General features: G+C 39.5%; 1 protein-coding gene across 2 annotated transcripts in view; it reads left to right on the top strand.

The window, feature by feature from the left end:
* The window catches only part of KIAA1958 (KIAA1958 ortholog), a 352,343-nt gene that overhangs the window by 307,618 nt on the left and 17,421 nt on the right, over positions 1-27,304 (top strand). For both annotated transcript variants that reach the window (XM_053702682.1, XM_053702683.1), the window contains one exon: positions 22,744-22,916. In XM_053702682.1, coding sequence (XP_053558657.1) covers positions 22,744-22,916 — 173 coding nt within the window. The remainder of the gene's footprint in view (positions 1-22,743; positions 22,917-27,304) is intronic.

Here is a 27,304-nt window from a genome sequence, read left to right as displayed (position 1 = left end):
ATTATCTAAGCTTATTACCAAGAGATATGTGGAGAACCTATTTTAGATGTTAGCTGCTTGTGTCCCAGGCTGGTTCTGACTAAAGTTTCTGTTACATTTAGTGAAAATTCAGCTTCTTCTTTGTCTTGTCAAGGCCCCCGCCCTCTTTATAATTTACGATCATCCAACCATAAACAGCCAGCCTTAACTCACAGTATCAGGAAGTACCATCCACCAACATTCCTGGACAAACACAGATCTTACACAAAGAACATTTCAGATTAACCTGGCAATGCTGAGGCCACAATACCACCTCTGCTGGGTAGCTAATCCAGGTATAGACTACTTCACATGAGTGTATCATGACAGACATAGTCTAATTATATGCTCTATATTTTATTGCATGACTAGGTTTGGCTGTTTGCCTCACATAAACCGGTTAAAGAAATAGACAAAGTCCTGCTTGGGAGTGGTAATGCTTATAGCTCCCAAAAGGGTAAGTTAGGGTCATTGATACCAAGATAAGTTCTAATGATTTTAGAGCAAAGATGGGCAGCTGGAAGCCCAGGGGGCCATATTCATCTTTTAGCACAAGTTTTTGCATCCCCTGGGAAAAACAGAACTAAGTTTGTGACATCAGGTTTTTTTTTTGTCCCAGGAAAAAAAAAACAGAACTAGACATGTGCGGTTTGGGGACTTCTAGTGGGTGGGTGAGCCTAATGAAATGGGAACCAGCAGCTAGAGAGTACCCCGCACCAAAATCTGGCCCTGTGCCACTGTACATTTAGAAGAAATATATTATTAGCCGTGTATTTATATGCGGCCCTTTAGGCGTATCAAATATTGATATTCGGCACCCATGTGTTAGGAAGTTGGCCATCCCTGATTTAGAGCATGTCATTTTTACATAGAAATATCTCTATAATAAAGAGAGTCTATATTTTGTTTGTACCAAAAAGAAACAGCATTTTTTTCCACCCAAAATAATGTATCATGGTTAGCATATTCAATAAAAATAAGACGGCTTTTTGTCATAAAATAATTTAAACTCAAAATCCTGCTCCTTCATCTTCCACAAGAGAAGCACACAAGCTTACCACTTGCACTTACTGGACGAATATGGAGTGTGCGCTTCAAAGCATTTATGGAACTATACCCCCACTTTCCATTGCGCTAATGGATCAGGTACCTCAAGAAGTTCAAGTTGGGGTAAGCACCACTTAAAGGGACATTATACACTAGATTTTTCTTTGCATAAATGTTTTGTAGATTATCTATTTATATAGCCCATACAGCTTTTGTTTTTTTTAAATGGATAGTTTTGCTTATTTTTAAATAACATTGCTCTGATTTTCAGACTCCTAGACAAAACCACAATAGTTCCTAATCAAAAAATGAAAAGGGTACTAAAAACCTACGGCGCTGCGTTCACAGCTTAAATTGGTGTAAAGATATTAAACCTTTATATTATATGACAGGTGTCAGAGGCAGATATACTGATATAGTACAAGTACATAAATTAGCCCCAGAGAGAACGAAATATAATTAAAAAGTTGATATATAGTAAAAAGAGGTAATTTATTACATCAATCCAAAACATACATCATAAAAAACGTACATCATAAAAAACGTACATCATAAAAAAAACGCTGATCAGACGTTTAATAAGCATAGTATCATCAATCTAAATATAACAAATTCTAATTGTACAAAAAAACAAACAAAAATAAAATTAAAAATAATAAAATGAAGAGAAGATCCGGAGTCAAATCATATGAATGTCCACATTGACGGAAAGTTTGTTGTGACGTCAGGAAGAGCTGCAACGAGATTGATACCAAATGAAAAGACAAGAAGAGAGCCAAAATACAAGGTGTTCACTCTTACTTACACCGTGCTGGCTCTCTGTTGTCACAGCGGATTCCCTCTACGAGCCGGAAGGTAACCGAAGGTGCCTCCTTTCTTTGCAGGGACTAGCAACAAACAGACCAACTGTAACCAGGTGATAGATATGTAGCGATTATACAAAGCTGTTTCTATGTGTCAAAAACTTTTCTGCCTTTTCATGACATTCATATGATTTGACTCCGGATCTTCTCTTCATTTTATTATTTTTAATTTTATTTTTGTTTGTTTTTTGTACAATTAGAATTTGTTACATTTAGATTGATGATACTATGCTTGTTAAACGTTTTTTATGATGTATGTTTTGGATTGATGTAATAAATTACCTCTTTTTACTATATATAAACTTTTTAATTATATTTCGTTCTCTCTGGGGCTAATTTATGTACTTGTACTATATCAGTATATCTGCCTCTGACATCTGTTATATAATATCAAGGTTTAATATCTTTACACCAATTTAAGCTGTGAACGCAGCGCCGTGTGTTTTTAGTACCCTTTTCATTTTTTGATTAGGTACTATTGTGGTTTTGTCTATTTGTTTGGAGGAAGAGGAATCTCCTTTTTCCACTGGCTTATTGGCAGATTGAACACAATATGTATGATACATAACTGTTTTGTTTTCAGACTCCTAACCAAGCCCCAAAGTTTTCTGAGAATACCGACATATACCTACTCCAGCTTGCTCCTGTTTGTGTAATGGGAGTTTTCATATGCAAAGGAAGGGGGGGGGGTTGTCTGCTATTTCCCACTTGCAGTGGGTGTTCCATTAACCTTTTAAACAGAGCTAAACTGGAAGCTTCTAAGTAAGTTTTTAAACGGTTTTATACTGGATTTTTATATCAGTTACTGTGCATCTTATTCTTTATAGTAGTGTCTATTACATGCAGTTATATGCAAATTGGTGTATACTGTCCCTTTAAGTTGGGGCACATGCAACTGCTGACCAATTTCCCTGTGCTAAATATAGATACAGTGCATTTCTCAGCATTTAAGGGGATATTGCACTCAGTTTTTTCTATCTATTTAAAAGAGTTGCATTTATTTATTTGTGAACAGAATTTTTTTAAATTTAATTTGAAACTAATACAGAAGTATCAGTTACGTATTTTCTAACAATGTTCATTGGAAGCTATTTTCTTCCTACTAAAGCTTATTGGTTTATTTTTTATGTCCTGCTAATGCTGATTAGCTGAAAGGTGCTTCCTGCTGTTGCCTAAATGCTGCCCTTTCATATAAATGATGTCCTTTTTTGAGCACAGTTTGCCTTAAATATATCGGGATAAAACAGCTATTAGAATTAAATAAAGGTACACACCATTTTATATGCTATTTTTCCTGTAAATGCAAAATATTGCATAATTTTAGAAGTCGATTGTACCGAGTATTAAACGCCCACCAATTTGGAAGCTCCACTCAAGCAATATATGTATCGTGGTCATTTGAAAGAGCAGGGTGAATACCAAAAAACTGGTATAATAAAATGATAGGAAATATGAAATTGATGGGAGAACCATGAGAAAAAAAATGTGAAAGACTGTTGAGCAAAATGGAAAAATTTCAGGAGTGCAAGGAAAAACTTGGGACAGAAGGAGAGAGAGCAAGAGGAATGTGTAGGAAAAGGTTAGAAGAAAGTAAGATGAAATAATGCAGGACATTATATGGGGAATGTGGAGTAATAAAACAAGCAAATAATAGAGAGAAATAAGGTAAACACAAGCATAGTCGGTGGAGAGCTAATGGAAACCTACAAAGTAAATGGATAAAAAGAGATTGTTCTTAATTGACCTGAAGGTAAGGTTGCCAGCTGTCTACCACAAAAATACTGGGTAATCTGTTGGTAATTGGGGTCACACAATACCCCCCTAAAAGCTGTACATAGCCCCCACTCTTGATCCCAACACGTGTATTTTTAAAACCTTAGCAGTAATTTAACCCACTGGCTGCCAGTTACATAAAAATCAATCATTGTATCTCTGGCTGGCAGTAACATATGTAAACAGAAGTTATTTTATCCCCTTGACTGCCTTTCACTTTTTTCTGTTTAATTTTCATACTACATTTAGGCACAAGAGGTCTTTTATAGCTAGGTAACACTTGAGGACTTTAAAAAACTGGACATTTTAGTGCCCAGTATTTTTTTTAAGATTTTAGTGGACAGTCTGCTAAAAAACTGGACTGTCTGGTTGTATACTGGACACCTGGCAACCCCACCTGCCGGATACGTAAAAAGAAAGAACTTCTAAGATCTGGAGTGGGAATGAGGAAAGAAGCATGGATAGTGAAATATTTCTGTATTTCATAATGAGCTTCTATTTTACATTGCCATTTACATGAACACTGTGCTTAGCCTGACTCTTAAAGACAGTATGAAGCATGAGATTAAAGTATTAGCTAAATATGAGTCCAACATACTGTACTTCATATACGATCTTAAATAGAGGAAGATATTTTTCATGGTGTTCAAATTACTAAAATACCTATTGCATTTTAGTGAAACCATGCTTACACATATAACATGAGGAATAGACACCACATTTATAAGCTAGTTGTCTTTTAGCTAATACTTATTGTTAAGCTTCGGCTGATGCTACATTTTATCTTATACCACTGAGTTGCTAAATATATTAATGATGAACTTAGTTATGGCTATTTTATATCTAGCAAAAAAAACAACACTTTTTTTTCTAGTGGATGACACTGGTGCTTTTAGAGATCATATGGGCATAAAAATGGAGACTGTTTTAAGAAGAATATTAAAAAAGGAAGAAATTTCCTTGTTTCAAGGTGCAATATAACACCCCCTACTAGCTGTTTCCTCCATAATCAAAGCCTCAGAGTAATAGATATTGTGGCGGGTTTCCAATAACAAGCCTAAAAAACCCTGAAACTTCAGCAGTTTTAATAATGCTTAACGCTAAGGATATGGTGGCATTTAAAACTGACAGAATGCTTTGGCTAAGACATTGGATATCGGATACTGGCTCAAAAAAAAGTTTGGAATTTGCACTTTGAGAGTAACATTCGTTTTGTACATCTTAAGCCTTCGATTTCCAAATGCTCAAGAGGGAAACATTATATATTTTTTGCAGTATCCAGAGACTCATTTAGCTCTCAACACTGGAGATTATAAACAAGAGGTCATGGCAGGGGCAAATATCCTGCCTTCCCCCAAGAAAAATCGGAATATTAGCCTGCTTATACCTCTCCACTATGTATGACAATCAGAACTCAGAATGCCAGCCATACAAATGTATCACTGTCTATACAACATTATGAATGTAAAAAATGTAAAGGAACTCACTTGACAAGCAATATTTTGTGTTTTCTGACCAAGCATGGCATAGAAACTTAATCTGGAGAAAATTCATCTTATTTCCTGTCAGCCTGTGTCTTTTTAGCATCAGAATTACTTACCCATCTGCAAAGCCAAACATTGCATAGCTGTATGAGTCTTTTATGGAAACTGCCATCAACTATTTCAATGGTAAAAAAAGATCTTATGAATATTCAAAGCTACTTTCCTAAAGAGGAGCAACCTTACAGAATAAATTAAAGTCCATTGGTCATAGGATAATTGTGCAGTATTCTTCCGTTTGTTTAGCATATTCAAGGAGGCACTTAAAGGGATATGAAACCCACAATGTTTGTGCTTAGGAGCAGGTTCATTTCTGGAGCACTGTATGACAGCAGTTTTGCAAGAATGTTATCCTTTTGCAAGACCACTAGATGGCAGCACTATTTCTTGCTGTCTAGTGCTCCAGATGCCTACCTAGGTATCTCTTCAACACAGAATATCATGGGAACAAAGCAAATTTGAATATAAGTAAATTGGAAACTTTTTTAAAATTGTATGCTCTGTCTCAGTCACAAAAGAAAATGTGTGGGTTTCACATTTCTTTAGTCCGTTCATGCAGGAAACCAGATGAATTAGGCAAAGGGCAAAAATACACCTAGATATTATTGGGATCCATCTATAGGAAATGGGAAATTGGCAGGCATACTTTCTATAACTGCAGATTTTTCCAATAAAGTGGAGTCTCAGTAGAGAAATCTTTTATCATTTCAAGCCAAGGTTGGAGGACATAGGTGATAGACCTGACAGTAGTCGGGGAGAAACATTTCAGTAATTTTCCTTTCATTGAAGCATATGCAGTAAAAAATTACATGGCCAAAAGTGAATTGGCTTTGGTTTATGTTTTCAGTCCATTAGATCTAATACTTTGAGTTTAAGATAGGACATGGAGATGATAGTGTCCTTGCATTTTCCAGAGCTCAAGATTCAGCATCTTTAAATATTTAGCAACATTCAGAAAAAGCGATTTATTTCAGTAAGAGAATAGATATGTATTTTGTTTAAAATGTTATCTGTCATTCATATGGTGAAATGGGCAAGGAGCAGATGAGACCCTTGAAGTTTTCATCTGCTGTGGAAGTACTTCTGCATCTCAATCTTTCTTAAAATTCAAATTTCCGGTACTCATAATACAGCTTTTAGGTTGTTAAACAGACAATCAGAATATATAAAAAGGTTTACTTTTTATTTTACCCCAGCTGAAGCCCATATGGCTATAAAGCCTTACAACTATAGCATTGACACTCAACACATTCTGGAATGTCTGTAAAGTTTTGTTTTTCAGATAATATAAAAAATGTGCCATACTTCAAACATCAAGGCCGTTAATAAAATACAAGCAATCATTTCCCTGAATTCTGTTTCTAGCCAGAAATGTATCTAAACCATTTTAAATGTATCTAAGGTGTTGGCATTTACTACCTCCTTAGGTAATGAGTTCCACAATTTGATTGCTGTGAAAAAATGTTTAATTTTCGGGAGATTAAATCTCCTTTCCTCCAGCCTTAAATTGTGACCTCTTGTTACAAACAACATTATTCCTGGAATAAACAGAGCTTCCGTCATCTCTCTATATGGGCCTTGAATATATTTATATAAAGTAATCATGTGACCTCTCAGGCACCTTTTTTCTAGAGAAAACAGACCCAGTTTGGCAAACCTTAAATTCTCCATTCCCCTTATTAGTTTTGTGGCCCTTCTCTGAACTTTTTCTAAGTCGGCAATGTATTTTCTTTTTAGATCGGTCCCCAGAACTGCACTCCATACTCAAGGTGAGGTCTTACAGCGATTTAGATAGTGACAGAATTATGCTTTCCTCCCTTGCATCAATGCCTCTTTTAATACGTGCTAGTATCTTTTTAGCCTTAGAAGCTGCTGCCCTGCATTCTGCTCCCATTTTTAGCTTGTTATCTATCAGTACTCCCAAGTCCCTTTCCTCCTCTGTTTTGCAAAGTCTAGTCCCATTTAAATAATAGGTTGCCTGCTTACTTTTACTTCAAAAATGTAAAACCTTGCATTTTCTAGAATTAAATCGCATTTTCCATTTTCCTGCCCATTCTTCTAATTTTTGTAGATCCCCTTGTAAAGCAATTTCATAAAGGACAAACCTTTGTACACAATGGTTCTAGTGTCTGTGCAAATCTATTTGAAGGTCACCAAAGCATTCAGGCTTTTACTACTTGTAATTAAACATATTCTTTGTTATTCCTCATTAGCATACTTCTGCTAAGACCACTTTTTCAAGCTGGATCATTCAATGCATCTTTAAGGCCTGTCAATTGAAGAATGTTCTATAGGGCAATAACTAAATCTAGAGCAGCTGAGTTAGATTTTACACTCTCACAGTTGTGTGAAGTAGCATTCTAGAAGACATCTCACAGCTTCATCACACACTGCACACTAGATGTGCGTCACACAAACAAAGCTAATTTTGCAATGTAGTTCTATTGTTTAATATATTCTTTCTTTTGCCATTTTGCCTACACTTCTTTTGGCAGTGCTTTTGTAGTTACTTTGGTGAGTATTATATAAATATAAGCCACAATAAACAAAAACAAAAAATCAATTATAGATCAAATTATATATTTTGGCTAAGGGCCTGGTAAGCAGAGTTACTTTTATACAGGTAAGAGGAGGAATGTGGTTCTGTACATCTCACTTTGGGAGCTAAGTTAATTTCTGGTAAATAATGTATAGGGATGTTAGTCAAGGTAGGAAAATTGCTGTATACAGAAAAGCCCTTGGTTGATGCCGGAGTTCCATCCTAAAGGCACTGTTAAACTATAATCGCGTTTGTAACATGTCCGTCGGCAGTTGCGCACGCATCCTCAAAGGAATGTTGGATGCGCGTGCAGCCACCTCAGCGCGAGACAGCTGGAGCTCCTAAAGCTTCAGGCATCTGCCGCATATGGAGCCGGAGCACGATCGGTGCTCCGCCTCCATATGAGGCCAGATGCCTGATCGTTACAGACGGTGACACTGTGTGTAACGATCTTCTGCTGGTGCCGGTGGGAGGGGTGTGCGGCTCAGCAGGGAAGGGGAGGGAGTGGGAGTGCCCTAATAGAAAAAAAAAGGACAGGGGTGGAGAGAGCAAAAGAGATGGGAGAGAGAGAGCAAAAGAGAGGAGGGAGAGAAAAAGAGAGGGGAGGGAGAGAAAAAGAGGGTGGGGAGAGGGAGAGCAAAAGAGAGGGGGGAGAGGGAGAGCAAAAGAGAGGGGAAGAGAGAGCAAAAGAGAGGGGAAGAGAGAGCAAACGAGAGGGGGGAGAGAGAGCAAACGAGAGGGGGGAGAGGGAGAGCAAACGAGAGGGGGGAGAGGGAGAGCAAACGAGAGGGGGGAGAGGGAGAGCAAACGAGAGGGGGGAGAGGGAGAGCAAACGAGAGGGGGGAGAGGGGGGAGAGGGAGAGCAAACGAGAGGGGGGGAGAGGGAGAGCAAAAGAGAGGGGGGGAGAGGGAGAGCAAAAGAGAGGGGGGAGAGGGAAAGCAAAAGAGAGGGGGAGAGGGAAAGCAAAAGAGAGGGGAAGAGAGCGCAAAAGAGAGGGCAAACGAGGGGGAGAGAGAGCAAAAGAGAGGAGGGAGAGAAAAAGAGAGGGGGGAGAGGGAGAGCAAAAGAGAGGGGGGAGAGGGAGAGCAAAAGAGGGGGGGAGAGAGCGCAAAAGTGAGGGGGAAGAGAGAGGAAAAGAGAAGGGGACGAGAGAGCAAACAAGAGGGGGGGAGAGAGAGCCAAAGAGAGGGGGGGAGAGATCCAAAGAGGAGGAGGAAGGGAGACCCAAAGAGAAGGAGGGAGAGAGAGCCAAAGAGAGGGGGAGAGAAAGCAAAAGAGGGGGGAGAGAGAGAGCAAAAGAGAAGGGAGGGAGAGCAAAAGAGGGGGGGGGAGAGAGAGCAAACGGGAGAGGGGAGAGAGAGAGCAAAAGGGAGAGGGGAGAGAGAGAGAGAGCAAATGAGAGGGGGGAGAGAGAGCAAATGAGAGGGGGGAGAGAGAGCAAACGAGAAGGGGGGAGAGAGAGCAAACGAGAAGGAGGGAGAGAGAGCCAAAGAGAGGGGGAGAGAGAGCCAAAGAGGAGGAGGGGAGAGAGCCAAAGAGAAGGAGGGAGAGAGAGCCAAAGAAAAAAAAAAGGATAAAAGAGAGGGGGGGGAGAAGGAGAGCAAAAGAGAGGGGGTGAGGGAGAGCAAAAGAGAGGGAAAGAGCGCAAACAAGAGGGGGGAGAGAGGGGAAGAGAGAGCACAAAAGAAAGGGGAAGAGAGAGCGCAAAAGAGAGGGGGAGAGAGAGTGTGCAAAAGAGAGAGGGGGAGAGAAAGCAAAAGAGGGGGGAGAGAAAGCAAAAGAGGGGGGAGAGAAAGCAAAAGAGGGGGGAGAGAGAGAGCAAAAGAGAAGGGAGGGAGAGCAAAAGAGGGGGGGAGAGAGAGCAAACGGGAGAGGGGAGAGAGAGAGCAAAAGGGAGAGGGGAGAGAGAGAGAGAGCAAATGAGAGGGGGGAGAGAGAGCAAATGAGAGGGGGGAGAGAGAGCAAATGAGAGGGGGGAGAGAGAGCAAATGAGAGGAAGGAGAGAGAGCAAACGAGAAGGGGGGAGAGAGAGCAAACGAGAAGGAGGGAGAGAGAGCCAAAGAGAGGGGGAGAGAGAGCCAAAGAGGAGGAGGGGAGAGAGCCAAAGAGAAGGAGGGAGAGAGAGCCAAAGAGAAAAAAAAGGATAAAAGAGAGGGGGGGAGAAGGAGAGCAAAAGAGAGGGGGTGAGGGAGAGCAAAAGAGAGGGAAAGAGCGCAAACAAGAGGGGGAAGAGAGAGCACAAAAGAGAGGGGGAGAGAGAGTGTGCAAAAGAGAGAGGGGGAGAGAGAGAGCAAACAAGAGGGGGAGAGAGCCAAAGAGAGGGGGGGAGAGAGAGCCAAAGAGAAGGGGGGAAAGAGAGCCAAAGAGAAGGGAGGAGAGAGAGAGAGAGAGCCAAAGAGAGGAGAGAGCCAAAGAGAGGGGAGAGAGCCAAAGAGAGGGGGGGAGCAAAAAGAGAGGGGGGGAGAGAGGGCAAAAGAGAGGGGGGAGATAGAGAGCAAAAGAGGGTGGAGAGAGAGCAAAAGGGGTGATGAAAGAATCCACATTACTGCATCCAGGTAGACTCTGAAAAAGGCAAGGTGGTGAAAGAATTCACCTGGATGCAGCATAAGCTGCATCCAGGTGAATTCCGAAAATGGCAGGGTGGTTCTGTCATTGCATAGACTGCCCTTCCAAAAATGGCAGGGTGGTTCGGTGGTTCCGTCACCACAATAGACTGCCTTCTGGGCATGCTTTCCCACTAGTAAATAAAATATCTTTGAATTACTTTAAACAAACAGGTTAAATTTAGAGTGAAGTCAATGACTTACATTCAAGGATTTTTTTCAAATTGGCATAAATAATAAAATATTAATGTATTTAAGTCTCATTAAAGAATCCAGTGGTGGCTGGTCCATTGGGGAAGTGAGGGCAGAGCCCCTCCAAATGCCCCCAAATGTCTTATAATTTTTGTTATTATTATGCTTAATTTTATTTTTCAGTCTGTAAATGTATTCTGATTAATAATTTATTTAGGTAATTGCAATTTGATTTTAATGGCTGTGTTTTTCTTAGTTGAATCATGCAACCTTAAAATACCACTTTAAAAAAACTTTAATTTCCCTTTGTTTACTTTCTACTTAGTAAATATTAATATAAGGGCAAGAAGCGCTGTTGATTTTAGCTTAAGCGGTGTTAGTTCTCAATAGCATTAATATTTTTGTGCTCCACTTGTAGTCTAGCCCTAAATGTGTTTTCTTCATTTTACTTCCACAAAAAAAGCCCTGCATGTAACACATAATAAACCTGTTGCAGGCAGTGCTTCCTCATACCTAGACATTAATGTTCTTTTGCCCAAGCTCAACTTAATATGAGTAGATATCAGTGTTCTTACCTTGTCTGTCTCTGAATGGGGACAGCCCAATCCTTTTCCTTCTGTATCTTTATATAGGTTCTTACTTGGTTAAACCACCATTTACCTTTGTTGCATCCTTTAAAAGCTTTTTCTGTTTCACTTATCAAGTTGCCCAGTGTTTAATCTATTGGCACTATTCCTCAACTGGTGACATAGTATAATGAAACGTTAATCAACTACACATTTTCCATCCTATACAAATGTATTTCTATTGCCACCCTTGATTTGACCACAGGTCTAGAGCCTGATCCTGTGGATAGCTAGCAAAAGAAATCTTAATTCAGTCCCTCTTTCAACTAAGTGTTCATTTGGGAACCTCAACAACCACTGCTCGCTTTCAATTTACCTTGTATATGTCACGTAATCAATGTAAAGACTCCAGATTCTTAACCCATTATGCAGTAAGTTAAGGTTACATATAGGCAATTATCTAATTATCAGCAAAAATTATTTTTTTTAAGCCAGTGAGACCTTCAATGCGAAAATGAGACTCCTCTTTTAAATGAGGTATCATGACTGTGATGATGTTGTATAGTTGATAAAAAAAAAAAAAAATACTGAATATATAATCGACTTGACGCTAAATTTAGAGAAATAAAACGAAATTATCTAGGAGACCATCAACATGCAGTAGAGACATAGAGAAATACTTAGTCCCTTTTTTTGAATCCTGGGTTCATTAAAGGGATACGAAACCCACATTTTTTCTTTCATGGTTAACATAATAAATGCAATTTTAAGCAACTTTCTTATTTACTTCTATTATAAATTTTTCTTCATTCTCTTGCTATCTTTATTTGAAAAAGCAAGAATATAAGCTTAAGAGGCGGTTTAGCACTTGCAAATTGGTGTGCTACATTTAGCCACCAATTTGGAAGCGCTACCCAGGTACTGAACCAAAAATGGACCGTCTTAAGCTTACGTTCCTTTCTTTTAAAATAAAGATAGTAAGAGAACAAAGAAAAATTGATAATCGGAGTAAATTAGAAAGTTGCTTAAAATTGCATGCTCTATCTGAGAGGGACCCGGTCGTGACGTGGGCGGGGCCGGTCGTGATGTGAGCGGAGTCGGGCATGACGTGGGCAGGCCAGACGGGGCCAGATGCCGGAGTCGGGCGGAGCCAGATGCCGGGCCCAACTGCCGTGAGAGACAGAGAGCTCTAAAGAGGGTGGGATAGAGAGAGCAGAAGAGGGGGGATAAAGAGAGGGAGAGAGACCGCAAAAGAGAGGGGGGAGAGTGCACAAAAGAGAGGGGGGAGAGTGCACAAAAGAGAGGGGGGAGAGTGCACAAATGAGAGGGGGGAGAGTGCACAAAAGAGAGGGGGGAGAGTGCACAAAAGAGAGGGGGGAGAGTGCACAAAAGAGAGGGGGAGAGTGCACAAAAGAGAGGGGGGAGAGAGCACAAAAGAGAGGGGGGAGAGAGCACAAAAGAGAGGGGGGAGAGCACAAAAGAGAGGGGGGAGAGAGCACAAAAGAGAGGGGGGAGAGAGCACAAAAGAGAGGGGGGAGAGAGCACAAAAGAGAGGAGGAGAGAGCACAAAAGAGAGGAGGAGAGAGCACAAAAGAGAGTGAGACAGCAAAAGAGAGAGGGAGAAAGAGAGCAAACAAGAGGGAGAGAGACGGCAAAATAGGGGGAAAGAGGCAGCAAAAGAGAGGGAGAGAGGCAGCAAAAGAGAGGGGGGAGAGAGAGAGCAAAAGAGAGGGGGGAGAGAGAGAGCAAAAGAGAGGGGGGAGAGAGGGAGCAAAAGAGAGGGGAGAGAGAGGGAGCAAAAGAGAGGGGAGAAAGAGAGGGGGTATAGAGAGAGAGCAAGGGATGGGACCGCTGTACTGCAAAAAATGGCCCGTGTATACGGGATTTAGGACTAGTGTGTGTGTGTGTGTGTGTATATATATATATATATATATATATATATATATATATATATATATATATATATATATATATATATATAATAGGTGGATGGTCTTGTGCATATAGTTTAAAGTTCATTAGACAGTTGAAATGTTAAACCCCATTTTTAAGGTCCTATTTGGTAGTATTATGGGGCAGCTTAGTGACAGCAAATGTTCACATTTTGAGGTACATTGGTCAGTATTTTTAGAGAGTTTTAAAGGGATGGAAAAGTCATAATTTTAAACTTACATGATTCAAAAAAAGCATGTAATTTTAAGACACTTAAATGTACTTCTATTTTCAAATGTACTTCGTTCTCTTGGTATTTGTTGTTAAAAAAAATAAAAAAAAAAATATGTACATATCCTACACTATTGGGAGGTAGCTGGTGGTGCCTTCACTTTTGTGATTGGCTCACCAGGTATGTTCAGCTAGTTCCTACTAGTGCATTACTGCTCCTTCAGAAAAGGATAACAAAAGAATAAAGCAAATTTGATAATAGAAGTAAATTGGAAAGTTGATTAAAATTGGGTGCTCTATCTGAATCATGAAAGAAAACTTTGTGGTTTCATGAAAAAAGTTTACTTTCTCCTATCTCTGAATATTGAACACATTACCTAAAATATATATTCAAATACACATGCCTTATGAAACAGCACTCTTATTTTAGCAGATTAGCATGTTAATGTTAATTGGATGAAATAACCCAAGAGTTGAGAGGGATATTTTTACACCCATTGATGTAGTTTAGCTGTCTGTGAGTTTGTTTGTATCTTGGCACTTTTGGAATACCTTTATCCTTTTTGTGTTTTCTAAATATATATTGTATGTCATAGATATATTCAGGACATATGTTTTTGCCCCTAGTCTAAAACATTTCTGTCGATACCCATTTTCACAGTTTAAAAAAAAAAAAAAATACAGACTAAGTCAGAGGAGGCCTAATAGTACAAACCCTTTATTGGAAAATCATTTCAGGAGAGATATGGTGGATCTCTGAGTACAATATATATTTTAACCTATAGAAGGATCTTTCCTCATCAATTCTCACACATGTTTTTTCTTCATCAGTCTTTTCTTTTCACAGTGAAGGATCCTCATCTTGAAGAATTCTCAATCTCCACATTTAGATTATTTTCACCTAAAATATCAGTCATTCCTGAGGAGGATCTCAGGGGTCTGCCTAGCATGAGAGCTGTTATCCACCAGAGACGTCTGTTTCCATTAATGTTCTGGAACCCAAAAGAAGATCTCTCACTTTCATCCATTATCAAAAGACTATAACAGGGTTTTCTGCACTGGTTTAACCAGTCAGTTATGCCTACTAGTATCTTAGATTGATCGTTAAAGAGGCCTACACAGTACTGTGTACAGTAGTATTCCAGCCCTTTCTGGTATCACTATTTGGTGGGAAGACGAATGTAAAGCATTGTACTTAAAACCTAGCTCTTCCTTTACTTTTATTTCCTCCTCCTTCTTCTGCTCTGTGACACAGGAGGGAGTGGGAAATAGGAGGGGTCTTATGTTACATTTGCTGCCTGGAGACATAATATTAGTAATGCATAAAGTGCCTAACTCATTTGTTGTCACGCAGAATGTAAAGAAAGGGGTTTAACTATAAAAATCAGGTTTTCATTATGTTTTGCTGATAACGCATTTCATGTTATATCAAACCTCCCAACTCTACTCCTTTAGTTAGCATTGTCCCACTTGTAAGGCTATTCTTGTCCAATAACCATCCTGTCCTCGTAAATTATCTCTTCTCTAAACTATGTTTTTGTATCTTAAAGCATGGGAGAAAGTATAAAGTAGCAAATATAAATATTCCATATATTGTATTTGCTTTATATATTTTGTTACGGTGGCTTTTTGACATTTTTGCAAACTAATGTTATTTTCTAAAAGTGAATATTTTTAAATGTATTATGTTTTTTGGTTTTTGCAAAACAGATGTTTGTACACTGATTAAAAAAAAAACTTTTATACTTGTGATGTGTCCAACAATAAAGCAATAAGAGTTGTTCTTATCATCCAGTGAGAATTCAGTACTTAAAGGGACAGAATACTCATATGCTAAATCACTTGAAACTGATGCAGTATAACTGTAAAAAGCTGACAGGAAAATATCACCTGAGCATCTCTATGTAAAAAAAAGAAAATATTTTACCTCACAATCTCCTCAGCTCAGCAGAGTAAGTGCTGTGTAAAAAGATATTTCTTTCCTAAGATATGGTGAGTCCACAACGTCATCAATTACTGTTGGGAATATCACTCCTGGCCAGCAGGAGGTGGAAAAAAGCACCACAGCCAAGCTGTTAAGTATCACCCCCTTCCCACAAACCCCAGTCATTCTCTTTGCACTTTGTCAAAGGGGGATGTGAAGTTTTGGTATCTGAATGAAATTAATTTCTTTTGCTTCAAGCAAGATTTTTGGGTCTAGCCGTAGTCCATGTTTGTCTCTTCAGTAGGGCAGTGGTGACTTTAAAGCAGTTAGGAACTTGTAAGGTGGGCCTTGCTGCGTTTTCCTAACATATTTGCTGCCCATGATATAGAAAGCCAGAGTAGGTTTACTCTGTTCTTTCTTTTTCTTCAGGCCTCTGTGAGGAGCATGTGTCCTGTCATGCCTGGTGAGCTGTCTACATGCCGGACAGCGGTGTTTGCAGGTAAGTGCTTTGTTGTCTTCTAGGTGGGGATACTTTGCACTTAAAGGATTCCCTGCAGAAAACATTATGGCACATATATAATCCTTGGGTAAGGATTACTTTTGGGCATGGCGCAGGCACTTACTTTGAAGCATGTGGCAGAGACTGGATTAACCCTTTATGTACTTGCTTGTCAGGTTTGATGGGGTAAATGTATTTAGATGTTGGCTCGTTTTTACACGAGAGTAACAGGTGCTTGCTAAAGCTAGCTTAAAGTGTATTAGAAACTCATGGCAGTGTATTAGAATGAGGTGGTGTGTCTCCCTTATCTGTCGGTTTTCGCTGAGTGCAATCCGACTCACTGTTAGGCTGTGTTAAGGATGCTATTGTGTCTTTCAGCGTACTTTGCAGTAGCCATTACTGGAGGCGTATCCAGAAAGTAGGCGGCTCTTTTTTTTTTCCCGCGCCTTCTGTAGCAAAGTAGTTTCTATCCGTTCACATGAGCGCCTCTCAGACTGCAGTAGATTGTCCTGGCTTAGTTCAACTCAGTATACGCTAGTATTCAGGTAGGCACCTCAGTCAAGGCCTTTTGTGCTTGGAAGCTCAAATTGCTGCTCTTATGCTATTTTGATTTTCATGTGTTAAAAAAAACATTACAATGCAAAGAATTTTTTTTTGCGTGCTCCTGTAACGTCCCAAGCCTTAATGGTGTCACATGCAGTGTCCTGCGGTTCCTCTTAATCTCCTGGAGGAGTTTTTTTGCAAGCAGAAATTGCTGCTCACGTATCCTCAGCCGTATCTGCGGCATTAGCTGCTTTTCCTATGTTAAAAGGAAAATGCAAGAGGAAGATTAGAGATTCAGATTGTAAGGTTTCTGTTCCAGCTTCTGCTTCCCAGGTTGCTCTTTCTCATAAATCTGATGAGGAAGATACGTCGGGAGCCTCTAAGGGTGAAATCTCAGATTCAGACAGTATAATTCTTTCGTCTGATACTGAAGTTTTAACCTTCAGATTTAAGCTTGAACATCTTTGTGTTCTATTAAAGGAGGTTTTGGCTACTCTGGAAGTCTCTGATACCCTTGTCGTGGTCAATCCTAAGAAATCAAGTAAACTTAAGTTACCTTTATATTCCTTGCTCGTTGGAAGTTTTTCCGGTTCCTGACCGTGCTGCAGAGATTATTTCACAGGAATGGGAGAAGCCGGGGATTCCTTTCTCTCCGTCTCCTATTTTTAAGATGATGGTTCTCCATTAAAGAGCCATGGCACACTGTGCCTAAAGTAGAAGGGGCCATTTCTACCCTGGCCAAGAGAACTTCTATTCCTGTTGAGGATAGCTGCTCTTTTAAGGATCCTATGGACCAAAAGCTTGAGGCCTATTTGAAGAAGATATGTTTATCAAGGTCTCCTATGGCAGCCTGCAGTGTGTATTGCCACTGTGACGAGTGCAGTGTCCTACTGGTTTGTTGCCTTGTCTGAATCTCTTCAGGTAGAGACTTCCTTGGATGAAATCCAAGACAGGATTAAGGCTATTAAGCTAGCCAATTCCTTTATTTCTTTTGCTATCATGCAAGTTATTAAACTAGGAGCTAAGACTGGATTTGCTGTGCTAAGCCACAGAGCATTGTGGCTGAAGTCATGGTCAGCTGATGTTTCCTCAAAGGTCAAGCTTTTGGCGATTCCCTACAAGGGTAAGACCATGTTTGGACCTGGTGTGGCAGAAATAATTTGTGATATCACGGGTGGAAAAGGGTCTTTTTTACTGCAGGATAAGAAGAATAGACCTAAAGGATGTGATTTTCGTTCCTTTTGTAAATTCAGAGGAAAGTCTTCAATTTCTTCTTCCAAGCAGGAACAGTCCAAGTCTTCTTGGAGACCCAATCAGTCTTGGAACAAGGGGAAGCATGCAATGAAACCAGCAGCTGAGGCTTAGTCAGCATGAAGTGTTTCCCCCCCTATCCGGGATTGGATCAAGTGGGGGGTAGACTTTCTCATTTCTCTTGAACATGGATACGGCATATCCAAGATCCCTGGGCTGTGGACATAGTATATCTCAGGGTTACAAATTGGAATTCAAGATCTTTCCTTCCTGGGAGTAATAGTTCCAGTTCCATCACAGGAACAGGGTCTAGGTTTCTATTCCAATCTGTTCCCAAAAAAGAGGGAACTTTCTGCCCTATTCTAGACTGTCTATACAAGTATCTCAGAGTACTGTCCTTCAAGATGGAAACTATCTGTTCCATTCTTCCTCTAGTGCAAGAGGGTCAGTTCATGATGACCATAGATTTGACAGATGCGTATCTTCATGTTCCCATTCACAGGGATCATCACAAATTTCTGAGATTTTCTTTTCTGGACAAACACTTTCACTTTGTGTCTCTCTCGTTTGGCCTTGCCACTGCTCCCAGAATTTTCTCAAAGGTTCTGGGAGCTTTATTGGCAGTGATCCGGTCTCGGGGAATTGCAGTGACGCCCTACCTGGATGACATATTGGTTTAGGTGCCATCTTTTCAACTAGCAAACTCTCACACAGAGATCTTGTTGTCTTTTCTACGTTCCCACGGATGGAAAGTGACTTTGGAAAAGAGTTCCCTTGTTCCAGCTACAAGGGTAATTTTCTTAGGGACCATAATAGATTCCCGATCAATGAAAATATTTCTGACAGAGATCAGAAAATCCAAGATTCTTGCCTCTCTCTGCAGTCTACTCCTCGGCCATCAGTGGCTCAATGTATGAAGGTAATTGGTCTGATGGTCGCTTCCATGGACATCATTCCCTTTGCTAGATTCCATTTGAGAGCTCTGCAGTTATGCATGCTCAGCCAATGGAACAGGGCTTATTCAGGTCTGTCTCAGAGGATATATCTAGATCAGTCAACAAGAGACTCTCTTCCAAGTTGGCTCTCTCAGGAACATCTGTCCCAGGGCACGTGCTTCCAGAGTCCTTCATGAGTAATTGGGACCACGAGTTCCAGCCTGCTGGGCTAGGGAGCAGTCTGGGACTCATTAAAGGCGCAAAGGACTTTGGACTCGGGAGGAGTCGGCTCTCCCCATAAACATCTTGGAGTTGAGAGTGATTTAAAATGCTCTGATGGCTTGGCCTCAGTTGTTCTTAACCCGGCTTATCAGGTTTCAGTCAGACAATATCACCTCAGTGGCTTACATCAACCACCAGGGAGGAACTCAGAGTTCCTTAGCCATGAAAGAGGTGACTCGGATTATTCAGTGGGTGGAGGCTCACAATTGTTGTCTATCTGCCATCCATATTCCAGGAGTGGACAACTGGGAAGCGGATTTCCTGAGCAGACAGACTTTTCATCCCCGCGAGTGGGCTTTCCGTCCGGAGGTGTTCTCCAGGTTAACCCTCAAATGGGGGATGCCGGAGTTGAATCTGATGGCGTCTCGACGGAACGCCAAGCTTTCAAGGTACGATTTGAGGTCCAGAGATCCGCAGGCTGCACTGATAGATGCTTTGGTGGTTCCTTGGGATTTCAGCCTAGCATACCTTTTTCCTCCGTTTGCTCTCCTTCCGCAAATCATTGCTCGTATCAAACAGGAGAGAGCATCAGTAATTATAATAGCTCCTGCGTGGCCTTGCAGGATCTGCTATGCAGACCTAGTGAAGATGTCATCTCTTCCACCTTGGAGGGGGCCTCTTAGGAAGGACCTTCTAACACAGGGTCCATCCCTTCATCCAAATCTCGTTTCTCTGAAGCTGACTGCTTGGAGATTAAACTCTTAATTCTTTCTAAGCGTGGTTTTTCTAAATCGGTCATTGAGACCTTGATTCAGGCTCGTAAGCTGGTTACTAGAAAAATTTACCATAAGGTATGCCGTAAATACCTTTACTGGTGTGAATTCAAGGGCTACTCTTGGAGTAAGGTCAGGATTCCTAGAATTTTGTCTTTTCTCCAGGAAGGTCTGGAGAAGGGATTGTCAGTCAGTAGTCTGAAGGGTCAGATTTTAGCATTGTCTATTTTGTTACACAATCGTTTGTGCCAGATGTTCAATCTTTTTGTCAGGCCCTGGGTTCGTATCCGGCCTGTGTTTAAGTCTTTTACTCCTCCATGGAGTCTTAAAGTGACACTGAACCCAATTTTTTTCTTTCGTGATTCAGATAGAGCATGAAATTTTATGCAACTTTCTAATTTACTCCTATTATTAATTTTTCTTTATTCTCTTGGTATCTTTATTTGAAATGCAAGAATGTAAGTTTAGATGCCGGCCCATGTTCGGTGAACAACCTGGGTTGTCCTTGCTGATTGGTGGATAAATTCATTCACCAATAAAGTGCTGTCCAGATTCTGAACCAAGAAAAAAGCTTAGATGCCTTCTTTTTCAAATAAAGATAGCAAGAGAATGAAGAAAAATTGATAATAGGAGTAAATTAGAAAGTTGCTTAAAATTGCATGCTCTATCTGAATCACAAAAGAAAAAAATTGGGTTCAGTTTCCCTTTAATCTTGTTCTTAGAATTTTACAACATGCTCCGTTTGAGCCTTAGCATTCCATAGATATCAAGTTTTTATCTTGGAAGGTGTTGCTTCTTTTTGCTATCTTGTCTGCTCGGAGAGTTCCGGAACTCTCGGCTTTGCAGTGTGAGGCTTCTTACCTTATTTTTCATGCTGATAAGGCGGTTCTTCGTACTAAGTTGGGTTTTCTTCCTAAGGTAGTTTCAGATAGAAATATGAATCAGGAAATTGTTGTTTCTTCTCTATGCCCCAATCCTTCTTCTCATAAGGAACGTTTGTTGCACAACTTCGATGTGCGTGCTCTAAAATTCTACCTGCAGGCTAATAAGGGCTTTCGCCAGTCTTCTGCCCTGTTTGTTTCTCTGGGAAGCGTAAGGGTCAGAAAGCGACTGCTACTTCTCTTTCTTTCTGGTTGAGAAGTATGACTCATTTGGCTTACGAGACAGCTGGACAGAAGCCTCCTGAGAGAATTACAGCTCATTCCACGAGGGCTGTATCTTCTTCTTGAGCTTTAAAAAAATGAAGCTTCTCTGGAACAGTTTTGCAAGGCTGCAACATGGTCTTCTTTGCATACTTTTTACAAATTTTGTTTAAAAAGAAAGATGATCCCTTTATTACCCATTCCCCAGCTTTGCATAACCAACACGGTTATAGAAATACACTTTTTACCTCTGTAATTACCTTGTATCTAAGCCTCTGCAGACTTTCCCCTTATTTCAGTTCTTTTGACAGAATTGCATTTTAGCCAATCAGTGCTCACTCCAGGGTAACTTCACGTGCATGAGCTAAATGTTATCTATATGAAACACATGAACTAATGCCCTCTAGTGGTCAAAACACATTCAGATTAGAGGTAGTCTTCAAGGTCTAAGAAATTAGCATATGAACCTCCTAGGTTTAGCTTTCAACTAAGAATACCAAGAGAACAAAGCAAAATTGGTGATAAAAGTAAATTGGAAAGTTGTTTTAAATTACATTTCCTATTTAAATCATTAAATCTTGACTGTCCCTTTAAAAGAATAAAAACGCTAAATGTTCAGTAAATATCAAAGTATGTCAGGGTCCATAAATGGTACAGTTCTTATTCACTGTCAACTACATTATTATGTACTTTTCTTTTTTGAATATTTTAGATCATTGGATCAACGTGTTTAAAGTACAATATTTATGGACACATCCTTTTATATTGGATTATTTCCAATATTGATTTATTTTAGTTTTTTTTTATCACATTTGTATTCTCACCCCAAAAAAATGTTAAAGGGATACTAAACCCAAATTTTTTTCTTTTGTGGTTCAGATAGAGCATACAATTTTAAGCAACTTTCTAATTTATTCCTATTCTCATTTTTTCTTTGTTCTCTTGCTATCTCTATTTGAAAAGCAGGAATGTGAAGCTTAGTAGCCGGCCCATTTTAGGTTCAGCACCCTGGATAGCGCATGCTTATTGGTCCCTGCATTTAGCCACCAATCAGCAAGCGCTACCCAGGTGCTGAACCAACTAAGAGGTGGCGAAAAGGGTAAAACATCGGTCTGGTGATTGCTGCTTCTTATGCCCCACAAGAGCTCAAAAGCAGCATGCATTGCTTAGTACTTAGAGCTGGAGTTTTAAAAGTGCAAAAATCACTTGCTCTAACAAATCAGAAAAATCAATTTTTACGCTAAAATATTCATTTAAATTACATTGTTATATTTTCATGATTTCTAGTTTTTTGCTTAGATTTTTTTTAGGTGTTCTTTCTTTAAAAGGGCCACTTAGGTTTTGACTTAAAGGGACAGTATACACTAATTTTCATATAACTGCATGCAATAGACACTACTATAAAGAATATGATGCACAGATACTGATATAAAAATCCAGTATAAAACTGTTTAAAAACTTACTTAGAAGTTGTCAGTTTGGCTCTGTTGAAAAGGTAGCTGGAAAGCCCACTGCAAGTGGCAAATAAGACACTCCCCCCCCTCCCCCTTCTTTTACATATGAAAAGACCCTTTACACGAACAGGAGCAAACTGGAGAAGGTAGCTGACAGTATTCACATAAAACTTTGGGGCTTGGTTAGGAGTCTGAAAATCAGAGCAATGTTATTTAAAAATAAGCAAAACTATACATTTATTTTAAAAAAAAACTTTATGGGCTATATAAATAGATCATCTACAAAACATTTATGCAAAGAAAAAATGAGTGTATAATGTCCCTTTAAAGGGACACTCTAGTGAAAATTAAACTTTCATGATTCAAACAGACCATACAATTTTAAACAACTTTCCAATTTACTTCCATAAAAAAAATGAGCATGTGCAAGAACTCACAGAACATTATGCATTTGTGATTGGATGATGACTGTCACATGATACGGGAGGAGTAGAAATACAGACTAAGTGTTGTTGCATTGCTTGTTATCCTGCATTTGTTGATTATGCAAATCTACTATATTTACTGGTCCTTTAAAATATTTTTTGCCTTGTTAATGTAATTTTTCTGTATGTGCTTTTTCATTTTCTTTACAAGTAGGAATGACATATTGCATAAAGTACTATGTAATGTTTTGTATGTTTTTGTTTTACAGCATACTCAACTAAACTCAACAGATTTCCCATCTTTAATTTTCATGATGATCTGAAAGACTTGTGCATTAGTGCAGTAAGCTCCAACACCACAAAGGCTACCTTGTATGCTCTAAATGTGTGGCGCTATTGGTGCATGACAAGGGGACTAAAGGACTGCATGGACTTCACAAAGGTGATACGTTTATAGCTTGATTTAAACTGTCTTCATCATGAAAGAACATAAATGGCATTAGCTTTTGTACCAGTTATCTGTGTTTTTTTGTGGGTTTTGAGGATTTTAAATCTTACCAACATCTATCTATCTGTCTCTCTGTCCGTCCTAACTATCTCTTTGTCTAATATAACAATCTATAAGAAGCATTTTTGTCATATAAATTCCTGCTTATCACATTTCTGAAATTCTAATGGGGGGTTTTCTGCACAAAATGTAACACATACCAGAGCTTACAAACTGTTTATGCAATGTCACAGTAATTGTAATTATTATTTTAAGACTTCTTTGGTGAGGTGCAGGCTTTGTCCAGACTTCTGGCTTCATAATAGTTAAAGTGATGGTAAACTTTTTCCTTTGTATAAACCGATCTGGAATGTTAGTGATATTTTACGTAGAGTTTAATTCATCAGTTGTAATAAGATACGCTTTAACTTTTTAATGTAGCACTAAAATTCTAATACACTGTTCTCTGGCCTCCCACTTCAAAAGTATTTTCTTTCATGTAATTAGCAAGAGTCCATGAGCTAGTGACGTATGGGATATACATTCCTACCAGGAGGGGCAAAGTTTCCCAAACCTCAAAGTGCCTATAAATACACCCCTCACCACACCCACACATCAGTTTTACAAACTTTGCCTCCTATGGAGGTGGTGAAGTAAGTTTGTGCTAGATTCTACGTTGATATGCGCTCCGCAGCAAGTTGGAGCCCGGTTTTCCTCTCAGCGTGCAGTGAATGTCAGAGGGATGTGAGGAGAGTATTGCCTATTTGAATGCAGTGATCTCCTTCTACGGGGTCTATTTCATAGGTTCTCTGTTATCGGTCGTAGAGATTCATCTCTTACCTCCCTTTTCAGATCGACGATATACTCTTATATATACCATTTCCTCTACTGATTCTCGTTTCAGTACTGGTTTGGCTTTCTACTACGTGTAGATGAGTGTCCTGGGGTAAGTAAGTCTTATTTTCTGTGACACTCTAAGCTATGGTTGGGCACTTTTTATATAAAGTTCTAAATATATGTATTCAAACATTTATTTGCCTTGACTGAGGATGTTCAATATTCCTTATTTCAGACAGTCAGTTTCATATTTGGGATAATGCATATGAATAATTCATTTTTTTCTTACCTTAAAAATTTGACTTTCCCTGTGGGCTGTTAGGCTCGCGGGGGCTGAAAATGCTTCATTTTATTGTGTCATTCTTGGCGCTGACTTTTTTGGCGCAAAAATTATTTTCTGTTTCCGGCGTCATACGTGTCGTTTTTTTGCGCCAAAAGTGTCGGCGTTCCGGATGTGGCGTCATTTTTGGCGCCAAAAGCATTTAGGCGCCAAATAATGTGGGCGTCTTTTTTGGCGCGAAAAAATATGGGCGTCACTTTTGTCTCCTCATTGTTTTTTTGCTTCTGGTTGCTAGAAGCTTATTCTCTGGCATTTTTTTCCCATTCCTAAAACTGTCATTTAAGGAATTTGATCAATTTTGCTTTATATGTTGTTTTTTCTATTACATATTGCAAGATGTCCCACGTTGAAGCTGAGTCAGAAGATACTTCTGGAATATCCCTGCCTGGGGCTGGAGCTACCAAAAGCTAAGTGTATCTACTGTAAACCTATGGTATCTGTTCCTCCAGCTGTTGTTTGTACTGTTTTGTCATGACAAACTGTTTATGCAGATAATATTTCCTTTAAGTACTGTTACATTACCTGTTGCTGTTCTGTCAACATCTAATACTCAGAGTGTTCCTGATAACATAAGAGATTTTGTTTTTAAAATCCATTAAGAAGGCTATGTCTGTTATTCCTCCTTCTAGTAAATGTAAAAAGTCTTTTAAAACTTCTCATTTTTCAGATGAATTTTTAAATGAACATCATCATTCTGATTCTGATAATGGTTCTTCTGGTTCAGAGGATTCTGTCTCAGAGGTTGATGCTGATAAATCTTCATATTTATTTAAAATTAAATGTATTCGTTCTTTACTTAAAGAAGTCCTAATTGCATTAGAAATTGAGGATTCTGGTCCTCTTGATACTAAATCTAAACGTTTAGATAAGGTTTTTAAATCTCCTGTAGTTATTCCAGAAGTTTTTTTCTGTCCCTAGTGCTATTTCTGAAGTAATTTCCAGGGAATGGAATAATTTGGGTAATTCTTTTACTCCTTCTAAACGTTTTAAGCAATTATATCCTGTGCCATCTGACAGATTAGAGTTTTGGGACAAAGTCCCTAAAGTTGATGGGGCTGTCTCTACTCTTGTTAAGCGTACTATTCCTACGGCAGATGGTACTTCCTTAAGGATCCTTTAGATAGGAAAATTGAATCCTTTCTAAGAAAAGCTTACTTGTGTTCAGGTAATCTTCTTAGACCTGCTATATCTTTAGCGGATGTTGCTGCAGCTTCATCTTTTGGTTAGAAGCTTTAGCGCAACAAGTAACAGATCATAATTCTCATAGCATTTTTATTCTTCAACATGCTAATAATTTTATTTGTAATGCCATCTTTGATATCATTAGAGTTGATGTCAGGTATATGTCTCTAGCTATTTTAGCTAGAAGAGCTTTATGGCTTAAGACTTGGAATGCTGTTATGTCTTCTAAGTCTACTCTGCTTTCCCTTTCTTTCCAGGGTAATGATCGTTTTCATTCCTTTTGTCACAACAAGGAACAAAAACCTGATCCTTCATCCTCAGGAGCGGTATAAGTTTGGAAACCATCTCCAGTCTGGAATAAATCCAAGCCTTTTAGAAAATCAAAGCCAGCTCCTAAGTCCACATGAAGGTGCGGCCCTCATTCCAGCTCAGCTGGTAGGGGGCAGATTACGTTTTTTCTAAGAAATTTAGATCAATTCCGTTCACAATCTTTGGATTCAGAACATTGTTTCAGAAGGGTACAGAATTGGCTTCAAGATAAGGCCTCCTGCAAAGAGATTTTTTCTTTCCCGTGTCCCAGTAAACCCAGCGAAGGCTCAAGCATTTCTGAAATGTGTTTCAGATCTAGAGTTGACTGGAGTAATTTTGCCAGTTCCAGTTCTGGAACAGGGACTGGGGTTTTTATTCAAATCTCTTCATTGTACCAAAGAAGGAAAATTCCTTCAGACCAGTTCTGGATCTAAAAATATTGAATCGTTATGTAAGGATACCAACATTCAAAATGGTAACTGTAAGGACTATCCTGCCTTTTGTTCAACAAGGGCATTATATGTCTACTATAGTTTTACAGGATGCATATCTGCATATTCCGATTCATCCAGATCACTATCAGTTTCTGAGATTCTCTTTCCTAGATAAGCATTACCAGTTTGTGGCTCTGCCGTTTGGCCTAGCTACAGCTCCAAGAATTTTTTACGAAGGTTCTCGGTGCCCTTCTGTCTGTAATCTGAGAACAGGGTATTGTGGTATTCCTTATTTGGACGATATCTTGGTACTTGCTCAGTCTTCATATTTAGCAGAATCTCATTCGAATCGACTTGTGTTGTTTCTTCAACATCATGGTTGGAGGATCAATTTACCAAAAAGTTCATTGATTCCTCAGACTTAGGTAACCTTTTTAGGTTTTCAGATAGATTCAGTATCCATGACTCTATCTTTGACTCTATTTTGACATCTAAAGTTGATATCAGCTTGTCAAAACCTTCAGTCACAATCTTTCCCTTCGGTCGCCTTATGCATGGAAATTCTAGGTCTTATGACTGCGGCATCGGACACGATCCCCTTTGCTCGTTTTCACATGCGGCCTCTTCAGCTCTGTATGCTGAACCAGTGGTGCAGGGATTACACAAAGATATCTCAATTAATATCTTTAAAACCGATTGTACGACACTCTCTGACGTGGTGGACAGATCACCATCGTTTAGTTCAGGGGGCTTCTTTTGTTCTTCCGACCTGGACTGTAATTTCAACAGATGCAAGTCTGACAGGTTGGGGAGCTGTGTGGGGGTCTCTGACAGCACAAGGGGTTTGGGAATCTCAGGAGGTGAGATTACCGATCAATATTTTGGAACTCCGTGCAATTTTCAGAGCTCTTCAGTCTTGGCCTCTTCTGAAGAGATAATCGATCATTTGTTTTCAGACAGACAATGTCACAACTGTGGCATACATCAATCATCAAGGAGGGACTCACAGTCCTCTGGCTATGAAAGAAGTATCTCGAATTCTGGTTTGGGCGGAATCCAGCTCCTGTCTAATCTCTGCGGTTCATATTCCAGGAATAGACAATTGGGAAGCGGATTATCTCAGTCGCCAAACGTTGCATCCGGGCGAATGGTCTCTTCACCCAGAGGTATTTCTTCAGATTGTTCAAATGTGGGAACTTCCAGAAATAGATCTGATGGCTTCTCATCTAAACAAGAAACTT

Source organism: Bombina bombina, chromosome 2 (assembly GCF_027579735.1).
Source record: "Bombina bombina isolate aBomBom1 chromosome 2, aBomBom1.pri, whole genome shotgun sequence".
Lineage (NCBI taxonomy): Eukaryota > Metazoa > Chordata > Amphibia > Anura > Bombinatoridae > Bombina > Bombina bombina.
Note: the sequence above shows the minus strand (reverse complement) of the source record. Positions and strands in the feature narration are given on the sequence as shown.